General features: G+C 37.6%; 2 protein-coding genes across 3 annotated transcripts in view; both read right to left on the bottom strand.

The window, feature by feature from the left end:
• Positions 1 to 4457: 4457 nt before the first annotated feature.
• On the bottom strand, positions 4458 to 8564 carry LOC115429212 (tripartite motif-containing protein 16-like). 2 transcript variants are annotated; one of them, XM_030148498.1, is made up of 2 exons: positions 7491 to 8563; positions 4458 to 7208 (listed from the first exon to the last, which is right to left on the bottom strand). In XM_030148498.1, the coding sequence occupies exons 1-2, from the start codon at positions 7817 to 7819 to the stop codon at positions 6071 to 6073; spliced, it is 1467 nt and encodes a 488-aa protein (XP_030004358.1). In that variant the 5' UTR covers positions 7820 to 8563; the 3' UTR covers positions 4458 to 6070. The 2 variants fall into 2 exon arrangements, with proteins under 2 accessions (XP_030004358.1, XP_030004350.1); XM_030148490.1 differs by having other exon boundaries at positions 4458 to 8564.
• Positions 8565 to 9839: 1275 nt separating this feature from the next.
• LOC115426179 (von Willebrand factor A domain-containing protein 7-like) overlaps positions 9840 to 19747 on the bottom strand; it is a 32053-nt gene continuing 22145 nt past the window's right edge. The window contains exons 15-17 of the mRNA XM_030144178.1: positions 16703 to 16836; positions 14512 to 14671; positions 9840 to 10220 (exon numbers count right to left, since the gene is read on the bottom strand). Of these exons, the coding sequence (XP_030000038.1) occupies positions 9840 to 10220; positions 14512 to 14671; positions 16703 to 16836 (675 nt within the window). The remainder of the gene's footprint in view (positions 10221 to 14511; positions 14672 to 16702; positions 16837 to 19747) is intronic.

Here is a 19747-nt window from a genome sequence, read left to right on the forward strand (position 1 = left end):
TGAATACGGACATAAAATGGTGTCTAGTAGATAGTCAGGTAATGTTTCTATTCATTTGGTGAGTTTGGCGACCATCGGGCCTGTGAAGGCTGAGGAAAACCCATACAAACGCCCTCCTGTTCTGCAACATCAACCAGACATCGATCGGACGGACGGACACAGAACGTGCATTCTATAGTAGGATAATGGTAGGACTTTACTGGTCTGACCCACTTTAGACTGAATTGACCTAAAAGGATTTTAAAGTCCTTCATTGTAAATGCCTTCCATGTGAATTTTGCATTTCACAAATTCCTCCCATGGGCCAGATTGGACACTTTGGCGGGCCGGTTTTGGCCCCCGGGCCGCATGTTTGACACCTGTGACTATAATATCAAAATATAGAACATTTTCTGAATAAGTGAAAATCTAGTTCTAACACAAAAGTACGCATAAAATAAGATATTATTGGAATTAATTGGTCATCATGATAAGAAGATATTATCACATTTATCAATCATTGTATTACATTAAAATATTTAAAGTGCATATAAATATTATAGTCTATATTAAAAACGGTTGATTATTGCAAATCTGACTAGTCCTCATGTCCACTCTTCTATTGGTCAAACTGTCCATTTCTGCTCTTTTGTCCATGACACAGACTGGATTTACCAGCAAATATTCACATGAGGTTTGTTCAATAAATGTCCACTTATTGATCTGAAAAGTCCCTCCGTGTTCTTTGAACGTCTTCACTTATTTTCACTTGTAAAAGAATTGAACATGAGCTGTATTCATGACATCATCATCTTCTACATCCTTGATTTGGGTCAAACTAAACTCAGATCATAATATGTCATAGAAATCCATCCACTGTCACAGATTCAATTCAATCAAACATCAGTGTTTAGGATCCATGTTTAAATGGATTTACTGATTCATTGTAATGGATTACTATCAGTGTTTACATTTGTTTTTTCAGGGAATTGGAAAATTACTCAATTTGGCTTTTTTTTTTTTTTTTTTTCCCTCCAATCGAAGTTTAATGGACTTTTTCACATCATGAATTTGTTTGTTTAAATAATTGATCACTAATCCAAACCTTATTCATTGATTGTATAGTTTGCATATTTCCACCCTCTATGTTTAACCCTTTCATGCATACTGGTCACTCCAGTGGACAGTTGTTCTTCAGCTGTTCTCTTGTATTTTCATGCTTTTGTTGTTTTAGTTCCATATCAGTTAACACAGTGGACACTCATGCATACACTGACATTCATCCCATTACTGTAACTTTCCTGTTCTTCATAAACCTGATCTGCACTAACACATTTGAGTAGAAATCAGTTTCTAATTGTTATTAGACTGTAATTAACAGTTTGTTTTAAAAAACATGTTTTTTTTTTTGCATATTATCTGAGTGTGTAATAGCTGGTATTAGAGTATGTTCAAATGTGAGAAAATATCAGACTAGCAGCATTAAAAATGTTTTAATTTCATAGTTTTCACACAGTATGTCGCTTCAAAAATGAAACACATGGTGTCCAGCTGAGTGGACATTTTTGGAACTTCATGAAAAATAGGTTCATGAAAAAATTTCAAACATTGTTTTTTTTTCCATGCCTAAAGAGAAATAAAAATAGTCAGAAACAAAATCTCATAATTCATTCATGAAAGGGTTAAATACGTGTATCTTCACTTCAGAAATGAAATACATGGTGTCCAGCTGAGTGGACATTTTTGCGACTGAAAAAATACCAAAGCAGTGTGAAGGAATTCATTTTTTTAGGTGGGAACTTTTGTTCGGTTTTGTCACTGGTCTCTATACCCATCTATTTTAGGGATTTCATATTTATTAAAAAAACAAAGTACGTGTTTGAATTAACACAGATTTAGAGCTGCCACTTTATTTTTTATTTATGTATAAAACAACATGTAACACTTTTATTTACTGTCTCTGTTCTTTGAACCCTTTCATACATGAATTATGAGAACCTTAGTTGAGTTTTTATTTATTTATTTATTTATTTATTTATTTTTGAGTATTTTTATTCCTCCTTAGACATGAAAAAAACAATGAGATTGAGTTTTTTTTTCATAGATTTAAAAAAATGTCCACTCAACTCCACCATGAATTTTATTCTTGAAGCTCACAAACATGTATTTCAAACCCAATATCATAAAGTGATGTGAAAACAGTCAAATGAAACCATGTTTAATGCTGCTAATCTGATGTTTTCTCACATTTGAACATATTCTAATACTAGTTAATACTCACTTCATGGAGATAATATGCAAAAAATACCAATTAACAATTGATTTCCACTCCAGAACCAATCCAGAACAGCCCAGTTCCAGTAATGGTCTGAATGTCAGTTTATGAGATGGTGCAGAAGCGTCCACTGTGTTGGCTGATATGGAACTAAAACCACTAAAGCCATGAATATACAAGAGAACAGCTGGAGAACAACTGTCCACTGGAGTGAGCACTATACATGAAAGGGTTCATGTTTGGTTTTGGCCAAATCCAGAGTTCTTCCGAACCCTTGGATGTCTAATTTTGGACTCAGCCTTTCCTCAGATCCAGCAGATACTGCTCATACGTCATCAGACTTGTGTTCTAATGTCATCCAACTGCTAAGAACCTTAGACAGTGTTGTCACTTTACTCAAAGCTCTGAAAGTCCTCCTGTAACTTATTCTTGATGTTTCTAAGGCGTTCTTCAGTTTCACAAACTCCATGTCACAGCAGTTCTCTGTGTGTTTAGAAGTGGCTCCAGTTCTGATGGTTCGAATGTGTTCTGGAACCCAGGACTGGAGATTCTTCCTCCAAACACTGGTGTCACTTTGGTATGGATGTAGAAAACATGATGAAAGCTGAATTTAGAATACATTAGGCCTACACTTAGAATACTTGATGAACCTTGGTAGAAGTTGGACATGATCCTAAACTGTTGGAATGACTTTTCTCATGCATTCTAAATGCATTGGAATGTCTTATGAATGTGCGCTTAATGCATTAGAAACTAGACCTTCAAATCAAGTGTTCCCCAAAAATGTTGCCTCAGGTTCTCCTAACTGATGCATGAAAGGGTTCAAGTTGTAGTTTTTCCTTCAGACTTCTATTGTCACTGATTGGTCCTGTGCTGCTGTCCTCTACTGCCCTCTAGTGGATACAACTACAAACTGCAGCTCAGTGTGGGATTCTTCCTGGAACTGATGGAACCTGTTCAAGCTGGAATGAAGAACACACAAATATTCCCACACAGACTTTAATCCAACTGTTGAATGGACAGGAATCAGGAGGCCTAAATACAAGTCCTAATAATAATGAACAGAGTCAAAGAAGCAGATCTGGATCCACGGAGCATTAAAGATGGAAAAGCTTCCAAAGCTGCATGGATTCAACCTGGACTGAGTATGAAAGGAACTGAATCACTGATCCATGTGGTCAGTGTGTCCAGTCAGTAAGAGGAGGCTGTGAATATACGGCCCAAAAACACCACATCTACATTCAACCCTCCATTCAAATATGGCTTTGACCTTTGACCTGTTCACCTCACAGTCTGCTCAGAGTCTCATCGTCTAAACCAGGGCTGTCCGACTCATTTGAGTTCAGTTCCATATTCAGACAAATGTGATCTGCAGTGGGCCCAAGCAGGAAAAGAAGAACACAAGAACCTACAAATAATGACAACTGCACATGTTTGTCTGGGGTTTACTGGAAAAACAACATTAAATTATGAAAATTCTTACTTTTAGAAACTATCCAAAAAAAATAAAAAATAAAAACAAAACTGAAGTGTTACAGGAGAGGTTGGAAATGTCAATATTTTCATAATTTAATGTTATTTTTGGCATTAAAAACAACAAAAATATTTAAGATGGTAATTCTATATTTTTTTACTTAATTGAAGATGGTTTTTTTGGCTTAATTCAAGATTTTTTTTTTTTTTTTACTTAATTGAAGATTTTTGTTTTACATAATTCAAGATTTTTTTTTACTTAATTGAATTGTTTTGTTTTGTTTTTTTGCTTAATTCAAGATTTCTTTTACTTAATTGAAGATTTTTTTTGTCTTTATTCAAGATTTTTTTTTTTTTTTACTTAACTCAAGATTTTTTATTTTTTTTTTTGCTTAATTTAAGATTTTTTACATTTGAGATTTTTCTTTGCTTAATTGAAGATTTTTTTTACCTGATTGAAGATTTTCTGGGCTTAATTCAAGATTTTTTTGCTATATTTGAGGGGGGTTTTTTTGGCTAAATTGAAGATTTTTTTTGGCTTAATTCAAGATTTTTTTTTTAACGTAATTGAAGATTTCTTTTTTTTGCTTAATTTAAGATTTTTTTTTTTTTTTTACTTAATTGAAGGGTTTTTTTGGGGGGTTTTTTTGGGCTTAATTCAAGATTTTTTACTAAATTTCAGATTTTTTTTTTTGCTTAATTGAAGATTTTATTTTCACTTAATTGAAGATTTTTTTTTTTTTTTTTGGCTTAATTCAAGATTTTTTCTTAATTCAAGCTAAATTTTTTTTTGGTTAATTCAATTTAAGACTGTGGAATTTTTCCACTTGGTAAAACCATCCCAGGGGCCAGTCTGGACCCTTTGGCGGGCTGCATTTGGCCCCTGGGCTGCATGTTTGACAGCCCTGGTCTAAACCTTCAGTGGATCAGTTTTCCATCTATAATGGAACCAACTGGTGCAGCTTCCACTGAATGGACGTCACATCAGGCTTTACAAATCAACACAAATCAACATTTTTCCATAAACTTCCCCATTATGTGATGACTGATAATTCTGCTAATATTACATCTGCTCATATTTACAACATCAGTATTTTCTACGTTATTGAACTAAGTCACACCTCAGACTTTAAGGACAAATGTGTCCATTTTCTAAAAAGTAGCATAAAAAGAGTGTTACTAAAAGTATAAAAGACACATAAAACATCATCATATACTCTGATGATGTTTTATGTGTCTTTTATACTTTTAGTAACACTCTTTTTTTTATGCTACTTTTTAGATATTTATGCCATCAGGGTTTTCCTTTTATATTTTAGTTTTTTATACTCTTTTATATACATTATTTATACTTTTTTTTATGCCACCTAGGACAATTGCAGTTTTTGATTTCGTTGTACCTGTACAATGACAATAAAGACATTCTATTCTATTCTATTCTATTCTATTCTATTCTATTCTATTCTATTCTATTCTATTCTATTCTATTTTCAGATGGTGGACATCTGTCTATTGAACTGGATCATCCAACATTTTCAGCCCGTTTACACGACCATAAAAAAACAATAACTCTTAATAATCAGATAAATGGAAGAATCAGATATGATGCGTTTACATGCACTTCAGAAATCATGGAAAAACCCTGTTTCCGTGTTTCAGTCCATTATTGGATTTCTTTGGGGGTTTGTACATACGTAGTGACGATAGAATCCAACTTCCTGTTCTGGTCTTCAGCTCATGTTTGACTAAATCACTTGTGTTTTGTCTCAGTTCTCTTTTCTCGCACATGCTCAGATGGAACAGAATGAACTCAATCAGATGAACAGGTTTCCGTGCATGAGCTCAGCCTCAGTCTGAGTCGGTTCACCATCTCCGCTTCTATCGTGGTCTCCAAATCCACGTCCGTGGATTTGGAACTGAACCGATCAGGTTCCAGTATGATCTGAAAGCCATTCCAGTCACATGACTGAGCCTGGTCAGTCCACACTTCTTCTGTAGGAAACAGGAAGGAACAGTGGATTTGAACTCAACTGGTCCAAAGGAGAAAAACGGCTCCACTTTGTTGGACTTCCTCCAAAGCACAGACACCATCAGTCTGGTTGTGTGCTCCTCAGTTGATGACAGCTGTGTGAACATCACAGATGGGTCTACAAACACACTATTGGCTGGTTGACACTCACACACACTGGACTATTAGAATCCTCACAAAAAAGTCTGAATGGGACCAAGTCTGGATTGTGAGTTCAGGGAAAAATCAAAAGTTGATCTGTTTTTGTGTGGTGTGATTTAGAGACAGATACGAAAAGACTGATCTGATCGACTGGATCAAAGTCAGCGATGAGTTTAATGGAGTTTAAGAAAGTGGGCGGTGTCTCCAACATTATAATCAAGACCAAGTCCAGCGTACAGAGGTTTAGTGAATGTGGTCTGGACTCTGTGGATCAGAGTCATGGTTTCAGAGACGCTGTAGAAGGACAGAATACCTGCTGTGTGATCCAGGTAGACTCCGATTCTGGAGGAACGTGGACCTGGGACTGAAGACCTGACTCTGTTATGACGAAAGTAAGGAGAGTTATTGTTACAATCTAAAGACCAAGATTTGTCATTGTTTCCAAATGCACATTCAGTAGAGCATCCTTTTCTCTGAATATCCTTATATGCGACTGCAACCACAACACCCCTCCCCTTCCACTCCACCTCCCAGTAACATCGACCAGTCAGACTCTCTCTGCTCAGGACCTGATAATAGACACTGAATCTGTCTGGATGATCAGGATAGTTCTGTGTTTGTCTCATATGTGTTCCTCTTCTATTCTTCTCAGACAGTGACAGACGTTCATACGCTGTGTTTGGATCCAGTGTGATTTGACGTGAATATTGTAAGAATCCTGCTCTGGTCTGTGGTTCTGGTTCTAGTAGAACCTGTGTTTGACTGATGCTCAGTGAGATGTTGGTCCATTCTTCTGTCAGACTGAGCTGGAGTTTCTCTCTGAGCTCTGACACAGCTGTGGTCACATCCTCAAAGTAACTCTGAGGACGGACGTGGACGTGGGATGAGTCTGGATCTTCTCTGAGTGTGGACACTGATGGATACTGGAGTAAAAACTGGTTGTGGTCGTGTGTTTGTGCCAGTTTGTCCATCTCAGCGTCTTTCCTCCTCAGCTCAGTCATCTCCTGCTCCAGCTTCCGCTCCAGCTCTTTGACTCGACTCACTTCCGTTTCCTCCTTGGATCTGATCTGCCGCTCCACATCGCTCCTTCTTTCCTCCAGGAGTCGGATCAGCTCGCTCAGGATCTTGCGGTTCTTCTCCGCCGCTTCGTCAGCGCAGCGACTGATGTTCTCCGCCTCCTGTTGAAGCGCCTTCACATCTTTCTGTTTGTCTTTGATTCTCTGCTGGATTTTCTGTCGACTCAGCTCCAGCTCCTTCTGCCTCTCAGTCCTTTCTGCTGCAGATGACACTGTGTCGTGGCCTTTATGTTCATCCACAGAGCACAGATAACAGATACACTGACTGTCGGTGCGGCAGAACATCTTCATCACCTCATCGTGACGAGAGCAGATGTTCTCCTGGAGGTTCTCCGACGGATCCACCAGCTTGTGTTTCTTAAAGGCGGCAGATTCATAATGAGGCTGAAGGTGTTTGTGGCAGTAGGAGACCAAACACACCAGACAGGACTTGACAGCTTTCAGTTTCCTCCCAGTGCAGAAATCACAGACCACATCTTCAGCTCCAGCGTAGCAGTGATCAGCTGCAGCAGCTCCAAGTCCAGTCTTCTTCAGCTGTTCCACTAAAACTGCCAACAGGGTGTTTTTGACCAGGACAGGCCTGGGTATGAAGGTGTGTCTGCACTGAGGGCAGCTGTGGAGGTTCTTCCCGTCCTCTCCATCCCAGTGGGTTTGAATACAGCTCATACAGTAGTTGTGTCCACAGGGAATAGTCACCGGATCCTTCAGTAGATCCAAACAGATGGAACAGGAAATATTTTCCTGATCCAGCTCAGCTCCTTTCTGCTCCATTTCTGCCTCGTGTCTCGACGACTGCTTCAGTTTCGTTTTGAGTGAAAGCACTTTGAGCTGTGATCTGTTCAACATGGGCGGTGTTTCCTGTCTGCTGTCTGGATCCGCCTCCTGTTGGCTCCGCCCACCTGTAAACTGTCAGATCTACAGGGGAGGAGTGGAGGTCATGTGAGGACGGAGTGGAGCTGCTGTGGATCCTGGTTTGAAGATACTGTCCCCTCATTAGTTTCACCAACCCCAGATTAAAAAGGACATTTTACATGAATCAGGTCAACTGTGGCCTGTTCAAATGGACATGAACTACATTTCTGAGCCTTGTAAAGGTCAGTGACCGCTGTAGAAAGAACACTATGGATCAATAATGAACCCTGTGGAGGGTGTGTTTAAAGCTCCTTTTTCATGACAATATTCAGATCATGTTCAGACGAAGGCATGAAAAGAGGAGCTGGTGGTGAAAGGAAGTAGGAAATGAAGTGAAAACAAAGCAGATCAACTCTGCTTCAATCTGACTAAACAGGACAGTTTCAGTGTGTGTAGGTGAACGTTCAGCTGAAAAGTTCAAACTGTTGTCCAAACTAAGGCTAATGACGCTCATTTGGTCTTCTGTTTATGGAATTAGAACAAGAACAAAAGAAAAAAGACAAGTAGAATGTTGGAGAAACTGACACACATTCATGGAAGTTCACATTTACACAATAAAAGCCCCTTGTAGAAGCCAAGAATGGAAGAACAACGATAACGTAATAAAAGCTGATAACGTAATAAATTTACCATTTTTAAAATGTAATAAGCCAATAATGTAATATCTGTCCAATAATGTAATAAAAGTCCTGAACTGATAACGTAATAGCTTTTGGCCAAAAACGTTATAACTTATTACGTTATTGGCTCAGTTATTACATTTGCAAAGATTTTTTTTTTTACCAGGACAATAATGTAATAACCAGCCAAAAAGTGATAAGTTTATTGGCCGTAACAATACAAACTTCCAATTTTTTTTTTTTTTTTGTTTTAGTGTAAAAAATATCATTAAATTATGGAAATATTTACATTTACAACCTGGTGTGGTCTGTTTAGACCTGATGTGGTCTGTTTAGACCTGATGTGGTCTGTTTAGACCTGGTGTGGTCTGTTTGGACCTGGTGTGGTCTGTTTAGACCTGATGTGGTCTGTTTAGACCTGATGTGGTCTGTTTAGACCTGGTGTGGTCTGTTTAGACCTGATGTGGTCTGTTTAGACCTGATGTGGTCTGTTTAGACCTGATGTGGTCTGTTTAGACCTGATGTGGTCTGTTTGGACCTGGTGTGGTCTGTTTAGACCTGATGTGGTCTGTTTAGACCTGGTGTGGTCTGTTTGGACCTGGTGTGGTCTGTTTAGACCTGATGTGGTCTGTTTGGACCTGGTGTGGTCTGTTTAGACCTGGTGTGGTCTGTTTAGACCTGATGTGGTCTGTTTAGACCTGGTGTGGTCTGTTTAGACCTGATGTGGTCTGTTTAGACCTGATGTGGTCTGTTTGGACCGTTTCTGCCTCAACTCCATGTTGTCTACGTTCTGACCAAAACAATGCAGTGTACATGTGACATCATCACGCATGCACAACGAAGGCGTAATCGATAAGCAGAATCATTAAGCAGGCAAACGATTCCAAGGAATCGAGCTACTGGGATCCGGTTCTCAAAAAGAACCAGTTCTCGATTCCCGTCCCTAATGGCCAGTCTATATCAGTTTAATTCCAGTGCACTATTTGTTTACAAAAGGGAACATACTTGAATTTACAGTACACTTATTTACATTCAAAGGTTTTTTTTTGTTTCGTACAAAAGTGAACATACTTAGTTTTAGTGTTTAAAAGCTTTATTTATGTTTAAAGAGTATATTTTACATTGTTTTGCAAGAAAAAAAATAAACAACTTCAAGGTTATCAAATAATCGTTTTTAATAATCATGATTTCAATTATTGCTAAAATAATCGTGATTATTGTTTTTTTTCTAAAATCGAGCAGCCCTACATGAAAGGGTTCATTTACTGGTGCAGCCCACAGGTCCTACTGGGCTGAATGTGGAACTGAACTGAAGGGAGTCTGCCCGTCCTGCTCTAAGGCCCGCCTATGAGGACAGACCCCAGCAGGACCACCAGCAGCGGCACTGACACAGTCAGAGCGGGGGGGCCGCCAGAGCGCACTATGGAGTGATAGCACCTGCCGACGTTACCGACTTTATCGACGGCAACGAACTCGACGATCTGCGAGCAGCAGGAGGCGTTGTAGTTAGCCTGGACGGTGGGATGACTGAGCGAGGTGTGTGAGAGGGTCCCGTCCCCCTGACGCAGGGTGATGCTTTCTATCCCAGTTCCATTTCCATCAGTCAGGTTGGCTGAAAGCTCCCACTGGAAAGGAGAACACTGGGACACGTCTGTGGGACAGTCGTCAGCCAGGACACGCAGCACCGCACACACTGGCTGCACAAAATCTGTAATCTGAGCACAAAGAGCAGAAAGGAAGGAGACGAGGGCGTGAATCCAAGTCTGAAGGAGCAGCTTCAGCCGGAACCAAGGGTCTAACAGTTTTGGATCTGTCATTCTAGTTTAGTCTGAGTTAGTTTGGACTTTTTTCTCTAATTCAGTTCGTTTTAATTAGTTTTTAGAGCAGGTTTGATAGTTTTTATTAGTTTTCTTTTTTTTTTTTCTAAATAATTAGTTTTAGTTTAGCTTTAGTATTAATTTGAGTTTTTTCATATTTTTTATCTTCTTCTCCATGGTTAGGGCTGTGTTTTGGCAAGAATCTGGCGATACAATACAAATTACAATACTAGGATCATGATACGATATATCATGATACTGTTAAAAGGGCAATTTTTTTGTTTGTTTCTTTTTTTAATGATTATTTCCTTGATGAATTTAATTTCACCAGAAATATGAACAAATACTAAACACATTTTTATTTGATCACAACAGGATCTAATACTATATCACAAAATTTTCTTGTTAAAATTTAGATTCTGTTTTACAGACATTACAGTTTCAGATCCTGTTCCAATGTTCATATTCCATTGGTTCATATCTAATATCAGAACATTATTTGAGTTCAATCCCAACAAAGGGACTAACATGATTTAATAAGACAGTGTTAAATAATAATGAATAAAATATAACAAAAAAGAAAACAAAAAATAACTAAAATGAACCTCCACAATATCTGCATCTGAATAAATACCTAAAAATATCCATACAGTACTTTTTAATATCAATAGAGTATTGTGAAATGAAATATCGCGATATATTGCAGAACTGATATTTTCTTACAGCCCTATCCATAATATTCAAATCAATCCCAGACAGGACTCTGCTGCTTTAGTCTCCATGTTTCCAGGTAGAGTGGGGACCAGAAGACGACTGGAAGCCACAAGTGAACACAAGTGACGGAGCAAAAAGTGTCGTATGGAGACAGCACAGAAAACTGAGAGAGACAAAGAAATTGCTTTCGTATCAATCTGACACTGACAAAAATGAAAACGAAGGGAATTTTATCCATAATTTTTATTCGTTTTAGTTTTGTAAACACACAATACAATTTCAGTTAGTTATCATGTTGTCTTTTAATTATAGTTTTTATTTATTTCAGTTAACGAAAATGACTTAACAATTCTAGTTTTCGTCATTTTGTTAGTTTTCGTTAACGATAATAACCTTGATCTACAATCCCCGTTGAATAATTTGAATTTCTTGTAGCTGGTTGATATTGATAAGACATAATACAATAAATAATAATAATAATAATAATAATAATAATAATAATAATAATAATAGTGTGCTTCAGCACACTAACCACAAGTAGCATTTTATTCCATATTTATATTACAGAGTAGGCTACCCATACATAATATGTAATTATGTTTTCCTTAACGATAATAACCTTGGTTGTAACAAGCTCTGAGATTTAGTCACATAATACTATTTCATTTATATTATTTATTTATTTGACAGACACAATGCAGTCAAACATAGTCGCAGCTGATGTGGTGCATATAGAGTGGAGGCATAATATTGTTCAAATTGCACTAATTTTTCAAATGAAATTTCTGTTTTTTCAGGTTTTTCACGTCTTTTGTGTAAAATGTAAATATTTTCATCATTTAACTGGAGGTTTTTTGAACTAAAACAAAAAGAAAAACTTGGATTTGTCATTATTTATAGGTTATTAAGTCATTATTTTACTGGTCCGGCCCACTTGAGATCAAATTGGGCTAAATATGGAACTGAACCAAAATGAGTTAGACAGCCTTGACTGGAATTTCTGCACTTTGTAAATTCATCCCATGGGCCACATCAGAACCTTTGGTGGGCTGCATTTGGCCGCCGGACCGCATGTTTGACAGCCCTGGTTTAGACAAATATGAGCCCTTTAAGAATAAGGTTTGACTCTCCCTGAAACTTAACCCATATGTTCTTTTCCTGTCCTATGACACTGAAACTTTGGGGTGATTACTTTATGATCATGACTAATATTCTGAGGAAAAACATCAATGCGTGTCCTTTTACGGCTATATTTGGGCTCTGTGTTGACTCCTGTTTGAACCAAATACAGTCTGATAGAACAGCTTTTACATCCATCCTTGAAAGACGACACATCTTATGTTTGTGGAAGTCTCCTAAACCCCCGTCTATTTCACTGTGGTTTAAGGATGTTACGTTTTTTTCTTAAATTAAAAAAGATTAGACTCTCACTACAAGGTTCCTCAACTACATTTTTTAATAAATGACAATCTTTTTTAGATTTCTTTGAATCTTTCTGAACACTGCCTTCAGACTGATCTGTCACACCTCCACCCTACTCTGTTTTATTATTGTTTAGGTGGTGTTGTTTTTTGTCTGAATTCATTCTTTGCAGTGGCCCAGAGGTGCAACAGCCCAAGAAATTATCCACTATAAGAAAAAAAAAGAACAGCCCAAAAAAATTATCCACTATAAGAAAAAAAAAGAACAGCCCAAAAAAATTATCCACTATAAGAAAAAAAAAACCAACAGCCCAAAAAATGTATCCACTATAAGAAAAAAGAGAACAGCCCAAGAAATGATCCACTATAAGAAAAAAAAAGAACAGTCCAAAAAAATTATCCACTATAAGAAAAAAAAAAAACAACAGCCCAAAAAATTTATCTACTATAAGAAAAAAGAGAACAGCCCAAAAAATTATCCACTATAAGAAAAAAAGAGAACAGCCCAAAAAATTATCCACTATAAGAAAAAAGAGAACAGCCCAAAAAATTATCCACTATAAGAAAAAAAGAGAACAGCCCAAAAAATCATCCACTATAAGAAAAAAAGAACAGTCCAAAAAAATTATCCACTATAAGAAAAAAGAGAACAGCCTAAAAAATTATCCACTTTAAGAAAAAAAAAAAGAACAGTCCAACAAAATTATCCACTATAAGAAAAAAAGAGAACAGCCTAAAAAATTATCCACCATAAGAAAAAAAAGAGAACAGCTCAAAAAGGTTCCTCTACTAAATGTTTTAATAAATGACTATCTTTTTTAGATTCCTTTGGCTCTTTCTGAACACTGCCTTCAGACTGATCTGTCACACCTCCACCCTCCTCTATTCTGTTACTGTTTAGGTGTTGTTGTTTTTAGTCATAATTCATTCTGTCTACCAATTATTGTCACATTTGATACATCTATGTAATGTCTAATTGAGAAAAAAGAAAGTCAGCACGGGACTGTTTTTTTTTTTTAATTATTATTATTTCTATGTATTTATTTTTATTTTCTTGTATTTCCATTAGCTCAGTTTTTATTCTTGTACGTTACAGATTTGTTACTGCTTGTACTTATTTGATTTTCTACCGCTCACAGACTATGTTCTAATGTTCTTATTCCTGCTGTTGGCCCTTCTTAGAGGGCTTTCAGGTTGGTTTGGGCATGGGGGGGGGGATGATATAAAAGGCAATGTAGATTGAATGCACTGTAATTCTGTTCCTGTCTGTACTGTTACATCGCTCAAAAAAGATAAATTTAAAAAAAAAAAAAAAAAAAAAAAAAGAGTAAGGTTTCCTCTAAGACACAGGTGTCAAACATGTGCCCAATGCAACAAATCCGGTCCACCAAAGGGTCCAGTCCGGCTCTTGGGATGAATTTGTGAAATGTAAAAATTGCACTGAAGATATTAATCATTTAGTTCAGGTTCCACATACAGACCAATTTAATCTCAAGTGGGTCAGATCAGTAAATACTATCATAATAACATAGAAATACTCACAACTCCAAATGTTTCTCTTCTAAATGTAAACATTTTTATGTCATTTTACTGTATTTACACTAAAACAAACCATTATTTCACAAAAAAAACACGAATAACCTGAACAAATATGAAAAATTTGCAATATTTGAACTGTAAGTTTACCAGTATTCTGCCTCTTATTAAATGTTTTGTGTGTTTGCTGATCCACTGTGATCTGTAGGGTGTAATTTACATGTGTAAATGATAAACTGAGAATGAATATTGTTGAAATTGTGCTTAGTTTTCTTAAGAATTTCAGTTTGTTCATGTTCTTCACATTGTTTTAAAGGATAGTTGGAAGATGCAAACATTGTCATCCCATAATTTTACTTTTTCCCTCTAAAACATAGGAGAAAATCTGGAGTTGACATTATTTCTATATTATTATGTTATTATTTTACTGGTCCGGCCCATTTCAGATCAAATTTGGCTGAATGTGGAACTGAACTAAAATGAGTTTGACAGCCGTGCTCTAAGATTTGCTTGTTTACCTTGGTGACCACAGACAGTCTTAGAACAGCGTAATTGGAGTCGACACCAGTGGAGGACTTGGCTTCCATCGTCAGGGTGACGTCTGTGCCTGACGCTGTGTTCGCAGGGGAGGTGATGGTCACTGTTGCATTGGTGTATTCTCCACTCGTCAATGTGAGGCTGGAAAGACATGACATGGGTTCAAAAACTGAAGAGCCCGGCGCTACAAGTACTTAAGTTACATTTCTTTTTTTTTTTTTCCTTTTTTTTTTTATTGTTTATTTTATGTACATTACAAAAGAAGACAAACATAGGGGACATTTGGGATACACTGACTACAGTAAACCTTGTGGCTAACAGTTGTTTTTAGTAGTGTGATGCTGAAATGAAAGTTGTCCATTTCTTCCATTTATCCTGACTGTTCTTCTTCAGTTTCAGTCTGTGGGTCAGAATCTCCATCTTAAATATTCCTTTCACAGTTTGGATCCAGTCATTAGTTGGAGGTTCTTTTAATCTGCACCGTTTTTTGATAATAGGCTTTTTACAGGCTGCTAATAGTATTTTCAACAAATACAGGGTGGGGAAGCAAAATGTACAATATTCTGAGGCAGGGATTGAAAGACAGTGTATGACCAATTAGTTTATTGAAAGTCATGAGAATTTATTTGCCACAAGAAAATGTCCATAATAGAAAATGTTTTTATTCTATGTGTCCTCCTTCTTTCTCAATAACTGCCTTCACACGCTTCCTGAAACTTGCGCAAGTGTTCCTCAAATATTGGGGTGACAACTTCTCCCATTCTTCTTTAATAGTATCTTCCAGACTTTCTGGTAATAGTTTTGCTCATAGTCATTCTCTTCTTTCCATTAGAAACAGTCTTTATGGACACTCCAACTATTTTGGAAATCTCCTTTGGTGTGACGAGTGCATTCAGCAAATCACACACTCTTTGACGTTTGCTTTCCTGATTACTCATATGGGCAAAAGTTTGTGAAAAGGTATGGATAATAGTGTTAGGTATGATTATGACATCAGTATATGTTTGGGTTCAAAACAACTGACGTAGTGTCTGCTGAGAAAAAACAACGACATGTTCAGTGTACATTTTGCTTCCCCACCCTGTATATATCATTTTTTCTTAGATTATTACCAATAATACATCCAAAATACATCACCAAACATGTTTTAGGAATTGCATAAACCAGTATCTGAACAATTATTGAATATACATGAGCCCAGAATGATGCAAGTTTAGGACAAAACCAAAAGACATGTGCATGATTTACACTGACGTCTGCACATTCTCAACAACAAGGTTGAATTCTGGACACATATTTAGCTGTAATTTTAGGAATTATGAAAAATCTGATTATATTTTTCCAGCAATGTTCCCTCCACGTTTCAAGTCACATTTTTGGACGCTTCAAGTTGCGCATATAAACATGTTGTATTTGTTGAACTAAGTCCACCCAGTAAATACATTTTTTCTGACTGTTTTTGTGACTTCAGTTGTTTTAGCACCAGGGTCTTCAGCTGTGAACCTGAATAAACAGCCCAAACAGACCTGGATCTGGATCAACGTTATTATCATTAACGAAAACTAACGAAATGACGAAAACTACAATTGTAAAAACATTTTCGTTAACTGAAATAAATAAAAACTAGAATTAAAAGTTTAAAAAAAACGATAACTAACTGAAACTAACTAAAATGGATAAAAATTATGGATAAAATTCTCTTCGTTTTTTGTCAATGTCGGATTCATACGAAATCGATTTATTTCCCTTGAGCAATTTTCTCTGCTGGCACCATATGATATTTAAGGGTCCGTCACTTGTGTTCACTTGTGGTTTCCAGTCGTCTTCTGGTCCCCACTCTACCTGGAAACATGGAGACTAAAGCAGCAGAGTCCTGTCTGGGATTGATTTGAATACGACGACAGAGAGGAAGAGAAAAGAGACGACTGAACTACAACTGAACTAAAACTAAGCATTTAGAAAATAACAAAAACTAATAAAAACTAGCAAACCTGCTCTAAAAATGGATTGAAATGAACTGAAATAGAGAAAAAAAAGTCAAAACTAAATAAAACTAAATTATAATGAAAAATCCCAAACTATTAGAACCTGGATCTGGATCTGTGTGCAGTATGTGACGGTCAGCGCTGGATTCAAGTGTGTGAGGTCTTGTTGTTTGCTGCTTTCACTTGCCTGTTGGGGTAATTCATTGGAAAGCCTCTGTCATTTCTGGCGCTGATGGTGTATCGCCCACCGGACCCCTGCGTCATGACACTGAAGGGCAGCTGGAAGGCCTCTCCTGGTTCCATACTTCTGTCGATTACAGCCTACAGGAAGAAGAACCCAGATCACATGGGTCAGCAGGAAGACGTACACAAGTGAATGTATTACACTGGGTACAGAATAAAGCTGGACATAAGTTTAACTCCAGGACAGTATTCTTCACATACGCTTTAGCGCAGGGCTCTCAAACTCATGTTCTTTCAGGTTCCACATTCAGTCTGATTTAATCTGCAGTGGACCGGACCAGTCAAATAAGAACAGAATAAACTACAAATAATGACAACTACAAATTGTTGTCTTTGTTTTGGTGTAAAGAAAAAAAAACCCATTAAATTATTGAAATATTTACTTTTATAAACTATCCAAACAAAAAAGATGTGAATAACCTGAAAAAACTGAAATTTCTCTAGAAAAATCAGTGCAATTTTAACAATCTTCTTCCTCCACTTCTCATTAGTCCATGTGTATTCTGGATCAGATCTCCAAAGACACTAAACACTGAGGAACAGGAAGAAAAGAGTTCAAACTGGACTGAATTTTCTTTAGACATTTCAGGTAGGACACATTTGTTCAGGTTAGTCACATTTTATTGGTACAGGAGAGTTTGGAAATGGAAATATTTTCATAATTTAATGTTATTTTTTGCACTAAAACAACAACAAAAAATAAGTTGTTAATTCAAGATTTTTTGCTTAATTCAAGATTTTTTGTTCAATTTAAGATTTTTTTTTTGCTTAATTCAAGACTTTTTTTTTTAGCTTAATTCATGATTTTTTTTTTACTTAATTGAATTTTTTTTTTTTTTTTGCCTAATTCAACATTTTTTCCTTAATTCAATTTACTTTTTTTTTTGCTTAATTCAGTTCAAGACTGTGGATTTTTTGACTTTGTGAAAACATCCCAGGGGCTAGACTGGAACCTTTGGTCCCCAGGATGCAAGTTTGAGACCCCTGTTTTCGTGATTGTAATTTAATTGCATATTTTTTTCATAACATTCCAATTTGGTGATTAGAAGATACATCTGGGTTTACTCCAGGTCCTCCACATTCCCCTGCCGTCAAAAACTGCCAGTGCCTACCGAGCGCTCCAGAATATCAAAGGAGACCATACTGTGGACATTAAAACGAGGTGTTAAGCAGAAGGTAACCTGAGGATAACGGTGGATGAATGGGACAGAATCTGCAGACTGCAATGGATAACAACCAGCTGCACTTCCATCTGGAAGAGCTCGACTCCATTCTTTTGTACCCCAGCACAGAAACTGCACAATGCAACAGTTTTTTCAGATACATTTCTTTTCTTTCTTTTTTTTCAGTGGAATGTCCTTTGCAATGGACAGCATTTTTTGAAACTTTATCTTCTTTTCTCTCAAGATTTTTTTTTTGCTTCAGCGTACTCATGGTGTAGTTTCAGAACGTCCGGAGCATAGTCATGGTCCACAATCACTTTTTTCCTGTTCAGTGTAGATCCTTTCATTTGCCGTGCCTGCTTAAAGCTCTACCGTATGATGTGGCATTTTTACACTTTTCTTTTGTCGTCTTCAAATGCTCCTAATAAGTGTGTGTCAAACTAAAATGTAAAAGAAATCCACCAGGTATTGAAACTCAAAAATGTTTAATTCTCATATATTTCTGATAAAATTCTGACCAATCATTTTATTCGGTCTGAATGAAATAATTGGCCGAACCTGACTGAGCCTCCTGTCAATCATCCATTATCGCCGTCTCCACATCTGATATGTGTCCCTCTGAATCTGACGCTTCACTGGCGCTGCTTCTCCTGTCACTGACCACAGTCTACTGACCACTGACCACAGTCTACTGACCACTGACCACAGTCTGCTGTCTAGAATGTGTTTGGATAGAACTGACATGCACATGTGGAAGGAAAAGATGGATTTATGAACAGAAACAACAACCAAGGGGAACAAACAGGTGTCTAATGAATGAAGGATGGAGATAAAAGTCCAGTAGTCTGGTGGACTGGACTGAACAGGTCTGCATAAAGGTCTGCTTTTATGACCGTGGGACTCACACAGGTACATGTACCTGGTGTCACACATGTAGGATTATGTAGGATGAGAATGTATGGACGATGAAACCTCAAATGTCCACGGAAAATTCGTGGAAGCCATGCGTTCACAGTGCGTGCGCCTGTCGCCAGGGCACTGCAGTGAAGACACTGACCCAGCGCTGCACAGACCACACCCTTAAATACAGACCACACCCTTAAATACAGACCACACCCTTAAATACAGACCACACCCTTAAATACAGACCACACCCTTAAATACAAACCACACCCTTAAATACAGACCACACCCTTAAATACAAACCACACCCTTAAATACAGACCACACCCTTAAATTCAGGGTCTACTGATGGAACAGGAGCAGCAGGTGGATGATGTATCTGATTACTGAGGGAGGGGTCTGCGGACACACCGAAGCAGTCCGGACCTCCACCTCTGCTTCCTCCGTGTGCATCAGGTGAGAGGAGGAGAGAGGAGGAGGAGCCTCAGAGCTCAGGCAGAGGGAAGTGGGCGTGGCTTTGGAGGGAGGCGGGTTGTTCATGTTCAAACTTTCACTAAGTGCTGTGAGAAATGCCACATCAGTAGGTAGAGCTTTAAGGACCTCTTCTTTGGCTCTAAATGAAGAAAACTTGACCACTACGGATCACGGTGGCGCATCGGGTGGCGGCTTGGAGCTCAGCGAACGACGTGCTCTTTCTACTCTCTTCAAATCCAATGTTGGTGGGATGTTCAGCTTTTCTTTGAGACGGTTTTCAATAAAAACTGGGACGGAGGCGGAGCCATCTTCTGAGCCTTCAACAATACCATGAAAGCGAAGATTGTCTCGTCTGGATCTTCCCTCCAAATCTGCGATCTTTGCCTCTAGTTTCTCTTGTACTCTACTCAGCTCGATGGTCGCCTCTTCAGCCCGCTGTGTTCTGTCCT

The sequence above is a fragment of the Sphaeramia orbicularis genome, chromosome 1, assembly GCF_902148855.1.
Source record: "Sphaeramia orbicularis chromosome 1, fSphaOr1.1, whole genome shotgun sequence".
NCBI classification, from domain to species: Eukaryota; Metazoa; Chordata; class Actinopteri; order Kurtiformes; family Apogonidae; genus Sphaeramia; species Sphaeramia orbicularis.